This window comes from Chrysemys picta, chromosome 9 (genome assembly GCF_011386835.1).
Source record: "Chrysemys picta bellii isolate R12L10 chromosome 9, ASM1138683v2, whole genome shotgun sequence".
Taxonomy (NCBI): Eukaryota; Metazoa; Chordata; order Testudines; family Emydidae; genus Chrysemys; species Chrysemys picta.
Genome location: NC_088799.1, coordinates 104099633 through 104108303, shown reverse-complemented (window position 1 = coordinate 104108303; position 8671 = coordinate 104099633). Strand labels below are relative to the sequence as shown.

Genomic DNA, 8671 nt, shown 5'->3' with positions numbered 1-8671 from the left:
GAGAGCTAACCCTTGTACAAGTGTGCTGTCGTCCGTCTGCTCGGCCTGCAGAGCTGGTGGCAGGCAGGGCCGAGCTGCACTGCCGTAGCTTGTGCAGTGGCTTTCTACCGTAGGTCTGGTCATCACCTGCATTCCTGAAGTCTCCTAGCTTTGCCTGAGCCCCTGGAGATGCAGCAGTGCTGTGTGGGCTCCCCGGCTGGTCAGGATGCGGGGTTCTCTCTCCCCTCTGGTGCCCTTCGGCACCATGGCAATAGGAGCCGATGAACTGTCCCTCCTCGTGAAGGAGACTGCTATGCCAAGCTCCATCTCCTCTCTCCCACAGCAGTACTTTCTCTCTTGCTGTCCAAAGTAGCTCTGGCATCTTGCAGCACTCCGCTCAACAGCGCCCAGGGAGTGTGACCGGACGGGAAAAGGGTTAACTGAACCTACAGGACTCCACTGCAAGAAAGGAGCAATACAGCCACAGGTGTGTGTGGGGGGGGGAGGGAGGTGTTAGGTAGCCTTAACCTCCCCTCCCACCACTAGGTTGTAGGACAGGAGTGAATTTAAGGCTTTGCTCCTGCCAGGGCAGCTTGCCTTCAAAGAAGGTGGGTGGGCAAGTGCGTTGTTCATGGACCCCTGGAACAGCAGGAGCCTGGCAAACGTTTCAGCGGGAGGCTTTCTGGCCAAAGCCACGCAGGGCTCCTTTCCTATGCTGATTATCCACACCTTGGGCCAAACAAGCTGTAAGATGTAAACCAAGTAGATCCCACCGGATTTTAACACTTCTGAACAGAAGTGAGAGAAGGGGTCTGCTTTTTTTTGGCAGTGTATGTGCTGAAAAAGGGCAGTTTTGGTCAACCTTAAACTATTTGCAAATATGTCTAATTTGCCTAATAGTTTTGACTGAAGTGGGGAAAAAAACAATGTTTCTGGAAATTTCAGCTCTCTGCATAGTAGCAGCCCAAAAGGCTAATTGTGTTAGGGCCTATTAGGAAAGGGACAGCAATCCATGGTGCACCCACACCTTGAATAATCTGTCCAGTTCTGGTTGCCCCATCTCTGAAAAGGTACAGAGAAGGGCAGCAAAGATGATCAAGGGTATGGAAAGGCTTCCATGGGAGGAGATACTAAAATGACTAGGTCGGTTCAGCTTAGAAAAGAGACTAAGGGGTGTATATAATACAGATGTATGTGTTTAAAAAAAATATATTTACCCTCTCCCACCGTACAAAAACCAGGGGTCACCCAATTTTCATTATGGCTGCTGCCTATTAAACATGAGGCAGTACATTTAGACACCACACACAGTTAACCTGTGGAACTCACTGCCAGGGGATGTTGTGATGGCCAAAAGTATTAACTGGGCTAAAAAAAGGCTTTTAAAAAAAAAAAAAAAGTTCCTGGAAGATAAATCCAGTAATGGCCATGGACCAATACAGTCAGAGATGTGACCATACCTCTGACTGCCAGGAGCTGGGAGGAGAAAACTGGTTCCTATTGCGCTCCCGCTGAAGGCCTGGTAGTGGCTCCTGTCAGACAGAACCCTAGATGGACCAGCATAGCCATTCTCATGTTGGTGTTTCAGTAACATCTACTTCAATTTACCCTGAAACTTTTCAATGCAGGCATTTTTCAGAGAAACAATGCTGGAGCTCTTATCACCTTTAACTCAGAGGTGGGGGTTCATGCTGGCAATTCGTAACAGGCATTAGGCAGAGGACTGTGTGACATAGTCTGGAGGGTAGGGCACTCGTTTAGGATCTGGGAGACTCAAGTTCAAAGTAGCATTACACGGTTTCATCAGGCTAGACTGAGAAATACTGGGCAGGCGGCGCTAAGCCACTGCCACAATGCAGGAGCCCCAAGTTCAAATGCCTTGTGTACATCAGCCAGAAGGTAAAATTGACCCTGGGACTTCTGTAGCCTAGGAGCATAGAAGAATCATGGTTGTAAGAGACATCCTCTTCTCCCCCTATCATGGTTTTGTGAATCTAGTCCTTTGCTGATAATACATGACCTCAACATGAAAAGTTTCAGGTTGAAACAAAATGTTTCATGTTGACCCACCTCTACATTTTAGTTGCTGCAAGTTTCTGAAAAATTGCCATTTTAGTTTGAGATGAATTTTTTTCTCATTACTAGTGGAGGGGGGGAAAATACACATCTCTACTTCTGGCTCTGGGCCTACAATTAACAAACAAAGCTTCTGTGGGACTCAACTGGTTACTAAAGCTGTGCCTACGCTGCCACTCTCAGCGCTAAAACGTTGGTCATTCAGGGGTGCAAAAAAACCCCTCTGAGCGACAAAAGTTTTAGCACTGAAAAGCGCCAGTATAGACAGCGCTTGCGCTCCTGGTGATAAAGCTACCGCTGCTTGTGGAGGGTAGTTTTTTGTTAATGGCCGGGAGAGCTCTCCCCCAGCACGAAAGGGTGTCTATGCTGCCCATGTCACAGCACGGCCACAGCAGCAGCACTGTAACATGGGCAGTGTAGACATACCCGAAGTGGCTATGGCAGTATTTTAAATGCCCAAGTACACAGCTTAGCCTGGTTTTTCATTCACCATGAGGTGCTCAGAGGCTAGAAGATATTAGCATAGTCACTTTCCTATTATCATCATCACAGCAAGGGCTGAGCAATGTCTCTACTTATGCCCCAATAACAGTGGCCCTCCTGTTAGAGGGAAGGCCAAGTTCCACCATGTTTCTGTTGCCCTGCAGCATTACAAGAGGCTGGGCCAACCTTCCCTGCTTCTAAGGCCTTGACTCAAACTCTCTCCTACCATTGTATTCAGATTCTCTCAGCTGAAGGGGGAAAAGTTGAAGATAACTGGCTTGTACCTTCCTTCAACCAGCAATTGTGGATTTAATCTGAGCTGCACCAGGAAGCTTTCTAGGCTACATGCTGACCACTGATTCATATCCCCTCCTCTAGCAGGCGTGAAGAACAGTAGCTCCTCCTAACTAAAAGGGCAGAGGTAGGTAAAATAGTCACTTCAAATTCCTGGCTCCTGCTGCTTTGTGGAGTCACTAACCTCAGTGCAAAGTAGGTAGTGAACACTCCCCTTCTACTGGGGCCGTGTTCCTGCTTGCTTTGCACTAGCATAAGGGACCACAGAAACAGACCCCAAGACCTGGCCGTGGCATTCACAGCTCTGCTAGCCTTAGCCTTTCCCAAAGGGGCGTCCCCTCTTACACAGCTGGGAGCTGTAGACCTTACTTTATTAATCCCTGGTCAGCAGCACTTGCCCATGGCAGGAGCGTTCATGAGAAGTCAGCCAGGGAACTTTTGGAAGTTGTCAGAAAGCTGCTGGAGTGTGGCTGCCCATTCACCAGCAGGTGGCACCCTAGCCCCACAACTGTCTCTGACACAGGCTGCGCAGCTCAGGCATGTGCCCTTTGGCTGGTTCCCCACAGGGCCCCTGGCAGGGAAGGAGACCCAGAGCCTGGCACCTGACTGATTAAACCAGACTCTCCTCCACTCGGCCAGTTGAGCTGCAGCAGAGGAATGTTCTCTCCGGGTCTGTTTTCAGAAACACCTTCCGTTCTGCTGCAGAGGGAGGAGGCAGGGTGGTGGTTCTCAGCCTGTGGTACATGTACCCCTGGGGATACACACAGGTCTCGGGGGAGTGGGGGATATCAACTCACCGAGCTATTTGCCTAGTTTTACCACAGACTACATAAAGACTGAGCACTAGTGAAGTCAGTACAAGCTAAAATTTCATACAGACAGCGACTTGTTTGTACAGCTCTATGCTATACACTGAAATGTACATACAATATGTATACCCCAACTGACTAATGATATGGCGAAAGTCTCCTGTTGCACCCCCACCTCCAAATTCCGTAAGTAAGCAGGTCCCTGCTGGGGATTATTGCTCTAGTACTATTTTTGCTGCCAAAAGTGGGACAGCAGATCCCCTGGCCCACAGCTGTGAGCTCAGCTGCCACTCACTGTCTCTTCTAAAGCAGCAAGCAAAAGTACCATCACACTCTCATTTGGATTCAGGCCATCAGGGCACATGAGCCAGGGGGGCAGGGCATGGCCCAGAGCAGTTGCCAGCCTAGCATGATTCCTTCTCACTGCTTCACGCACAAGGCTGTGTTGGCAGGGGCAGACAAGAGCTGCTTTGGAACAGTGGAGTGTTCCCAAGTTTTCTGCTGGGAGGAATGGTATGCACTAGTCCATGGAGAGCAACAAACGGTGCTGGAATAGTTAGTGTCCACAGCTAGTCCATGGCCCCATTACAGGACAGGTTTGGGTACAGCTCTTGCAATAGCAGGAATAGTAAAGATGTAATGGAAATGTGGACACCCTTCAAGCAGTGACCTGTCCTAGGTCCAATTTCCTCCCCTTCTCCCATTACACTGACCTGCACTTAGGAACTCACCAGTTGCTGGGGCCAGGAAGCAGAATAAGGCAGGTGGCGTGCCCCCTCCTGGCACTTTTCACAGGTTGCATGTTCTCCACCCCAACAATTTCTAGCCCCACTTTCCTCTGGAGGCAGCAAGGGAGGGCCAGGGATGAAAGTAACTTAACAGACTTACCGGTATGCAGGGTGGCTGGGGTGAGGGGGCAACTCTGGGCCCCTGGAAGGGGCAGGGTTGGGGCCAGACTCCCCCAGCCAGCCCTTCAGCACTGCCCAGCCCACACTGCCTGGGGCTCTGGCAGCAATTTAAAGGGCCAGGGGCTCCAGCCACTGCTGGGAGCCCTGGGCCCTTTTAAATTGCCAGGCCATGGGGCAGCTGCCCCTTTTGTGCCCCCCCCATCAGTGGCCCTGTTGGTACAATCAGCTGTGCACTGGCTTTCTTAGCGGTACGCCATACTGGACCGGACTGGCTTACTTTCACCTCTGGGGAGGGCAGGAGATTTGTTCAACCTCAAACTGCAGTGTTTAAAACAATCTCTAATTAGGGATTAGGATGAGCCCTCGGGGGTGGGTGTCATCCTACATCTGCTAATTGGGGTTCTTACACCTTACTCTGAAGCATCTGGTGCTGCTCACAGTCGGAGGGGTCACTGGGCTAGATGGACCTTGGCTTTGATCGAGTCTGGAAGTTCATATATGCCTAAAATAAGACTAGGCCCAGGTGAGAGCTGCCTCCCACCCCTGAGCTGCTCAGCTCGGGACTGGACGATGGGAGCCTCATGAACAACGTCAGTCTGAGCGTCGTTCTAAACGGACAAGACTCTAGCTCAGAGTATAAAGCAAGGGCAAGCTAGGGTGACAAAGCATCTAAAATACCCATTCTCATTTCAACCATCTGCCTTGTATTCCTTCCATGGGCCCTGCTGTGTTCTGTCCCAGTTTCATGTAGCCACCTGGCAGTAGATTAGCCTTCCCAATTAAAGTCTTAAATGGAGCTTTTCCTTGAGCACAGAACATCTGACACTGCAAGGGGAATGCCCCAGTAAAAGCCCCCCGCAGAGCAGAAATAACTAAAGCTCATTTAAAGGCCACTCAGAGCCTGTGTGCAGCAATTAGGAGACACCCACTCCTATTAATGTCAGTGACACTGTTATCCTTGGGTTTGAGCCAAAATTGTAGAAGAAATGCACCCATATGATGCTCATCGGCTGGAATGGAGCAACCAGCCCCTGGCAGCAGTGAGCAGAGAGAAGGTCCCCTTCCAGCCTTCTATTTGCATTAATTATTGTAACTCTTGATATTCTTGGTATCCATATAAATCTCCAGTCATACTCCTTCTAAACTGTTTGGTTCCGCAACATTCTGGAGCAGTGAGTTCCACTAATTGTTACATGAAAAAGTATTTCCATTTAGTGGTTTTGAGTTTCCCACCATTTAATTAAATGTCTCCTGTATCATGTCACAGGCCAAGAAGAAGTCCCTCCACCTTCTCTTAAAGATTTATTATTTCATATACTTTTATCATCTTTTTTTTTTTTTTTACCCTCTCCTTTCTAAGGCCTGGTCTACACTAGGCGTTTATGTCGAAGTTAGCGCCGTTAAATCGAATTAACCCTGCACCCGTCCACACTGCGATGCTATTTAGTTCGACATAGAGGTCTCTTTAATTCGACTTCTGTACTCCTCCCCGACGAGGGGAGTAGCGCTAAATTCGACATGGCCATGTCGAATTAGGCTAGGTGTGGATGGAAATCGACGCTAATAGCTCCGGGAGCTATCCCACAGTGCACCACTCTGTTGACGCTCTGGACAGCAGTGCGAGCTCGGATGCTCTGACCAGCCACACAGGAAAAGCCCCGGGAAAATTTGAATTTGAATTCCTTTTCCTGTCTGGCCAGTTTGAATCTCATTTCCTGTCTGGACATCGTGGCGAGCACAGCAGCACTGGCAACGATGCAGAGCTCTCCAGCAGTGATGGCCGTGCAGTCTGGGAATAGAAAGAGAGCCCCAGCATGGACTGATCGTGAAGTCTTGGATCTCATCGCTGTGTGGGGCGATGAGTCCGTGCTTTCCGAGCTGCGATCCAAAAGAAGGAATGCAAAGATCTACGAGAAGATCTCTAAAGACATGGCAGAGAGAGGATACAGCCGGGATGCAACGCAGTGCCGCGTGAAAATCAAGGAGCTGAGACAAGGCTACCAGAAGACCAAAGAGGCAAACGGACGCTCCGGATCCCATCCCCAGACATCCCGTTTCTACGAGGCACTGCATTCCATCCTCGGTGCTGCCGCCACCACTACCCCACCAGTGACCGTGGACTCTGAGGATGGGATACTGTCCACGGCCGGTTCCTCAGACATGTTAGGGGACGGGGAAGATGAGGAAGGAGATGAGGAGGGCGAGGCAGTTGGCAGCTCTCACAACGCTGATTTCCCCGACAGCCAGGATCTCTTCATCACCCTTACAGAGATCCCCTACGAAGCGTCCCCAGCCATTACCCCGGACACAGAATCTGGTGAAGGATCAGCCAGTAAGTGTTGTAAACATCTAAACATTTATTTTTAACAAAACAGGAATATTAACAATTAAAAGAATGGGTTGTTCATGATTAGTGTGCCCTAGGCGCTTAACGGTTTAGTAAGGGGCAGTGCAAGTTTTGAAAAGAAATCTAGCAATGTCCGGTTTTCAGTGATTGTCCTGCACAAGCCGCTCTACTGTGTATTCCCTGCTACTGCAGCTACAGTAAAATGCGGTCTATATGTGCGGGGATAGAGCAGTAATCCTCCTGGGACATCTCGATGAAGCTCTCCTGGAGGTAACTTGAAAGCCGTTGCATGAGGTTCTTGGGGAGAGCGGCCTTATTGGGTCCTCCGAAGTACGACACGTTGCCGCGCCACGAGATTATCAGGTACTCGGGGATCATTGCTCTGCACAGCAGGGCGGCATACGGCCCTGGTCTTTGGAGGCTTTCCCGGAGCATTCTCTCTTTGTCGCTCTCGGAGATCCTCATCAGGGTGATGTCGGCCATGGTGACCTGCTTTTAATTAGGTAGGGGAATGTTAGTGTTGGGACTGCTTTCCCGTTCCTTTACAGAACTGTCACCGCTGGTTTGCAGCCACGCGGTGGAGGCGGGAGAGGGGCAGCCGAAAGGGATCATTCCCGGGGACAGCCGCGAGGGGGTGGGACAGGGGCAGAGTTCCCGCTTGCCGGATTGCTGGCAGCAGGGACTGACATTGATTTAAATGTGAAATGAGGCCAGTGGTAATATAAAAGTTTTAAACTGCCACAAGTGTACGGCTTACCATGTCTGCCTGCAACAGAAATTCCGTTGTGCTGCCTCGCTTCTCAAATGTGCTGTTCAAGACCCCAGGCACAGAATGCGAAGGCCGAGAATTCGACCTTGTGCTGAGTGCGCATGTGAAAGGTGCTGTGCATGGTCTTGTTCACAGAGAAAGACTATGTTCTTTGTTCACAACTACATTTATCTTTCTGAGGAATTCACTCCCTTTTTCCCATTTCCACAGCCCCGTCTGCGACTGTCTCACAACCTAGCCTGGAATCACACTCCCAGAGGCTAGCGCGGATTAGGCGTAGGAAGAAGAGGACACGGGAGGACATGTTCTCTGAGCTTATGGCCTCTTCCCAAGCCCAGGCAGCACAGCAGACCCAGTGGCGGGAGAACTTGACCCGAATGCACCAAGCCAACATGGATCGGGAGGAGAGGTGGCGGCAGGAAGACCAGCAGGCGACTCAAACGCTGCTTGGACTACTGAGGGAGCAAACGGACACGCTCCGGCGCCTTGTGGATGTTCTGCAGGAACGGAGGCAGGAGGACAGAGCCCCGCTGCAGTCCATCTCTAACCGCCCTCCCCCGCCACCAAGTCCCATACCCACCTCACCCAAAGTGCAAAGAAGGAGAGGCGGCAGAGTCCCTGCTAACTCTCACTCCACCCCTGCAGAGAGCTCTAGTAGCAGAAGGCTCTCATTTCCCAAAATTTGAAAAGTTCTTTCCTTCCCGCCTGACACAAGCCCACGTCCAAGTTTCACCTCCCAATGCCATGTGTAGTTGATAATAAAAAATTCGTTTCTGTTAACTACTGTTTCAATCATGTTCTTTTGGAGGAGGAGGGGAAAGGGGGTTGGAAATTGGACAGGACAGTCTCCTTTGGCAGGGTACATAGTCGGGGGCAGGCACAGCAGCAGGGCACATACACAGTGCAGTGATGCAGTGACTAGTTGCCCCGGTTAGTCTTAGTTGTTTTGATGTAATGTTGGGGGGGGTGGGTTGCTCTGTGACTTTGTGGCGGGGGAGGGCAGTTA

General features: G+C 50.5%; 1 protein-coding gene across 1 annotated transcript; it reads left to right on the top strand.

Annotated features, from left to right (window-relative positions):
* The first annotated feature begins 104 nt into the window (after positions 1-104).
* Positions 105-8442, top strand: LOC135973553 (uncharacterized). Its single transcript, XM_065557401.1, has 2 exons — positions 105-6881; positions 7876-8442. The coding sequence occupies exons 1-2, from the start codon at positions 6305-6307 to the stop codon at positions 8349-8351; spliced, it is 1053 nt and encodes a 350-aa protein (XP_065413473.1). The 5' UTR covers positions 105-6304; the 3' UTR covers positions 8352-8442.
* The last annotated feature ends 229 nt before the right edge of the window (positions 8443-8671 follow it).

Bases quoted from the DNA above. Each gene is read 5' to 3' on its own strand.
- LOC135973553 (XM_065557401.1), top strand. From the start codon at position 6,305: ATGCAGAGCTCTCCAGCAGTGATGGCCGTGCAGTCTGGGAATAGAAAG. The intron at 6,882-7,875 runs GTAAGTGTTGTA...CCATTTCCACAG, and splicing joins ATCTGGTGAAGGATCAGCCA to CCCCGTCTGCGACTGTCTCA.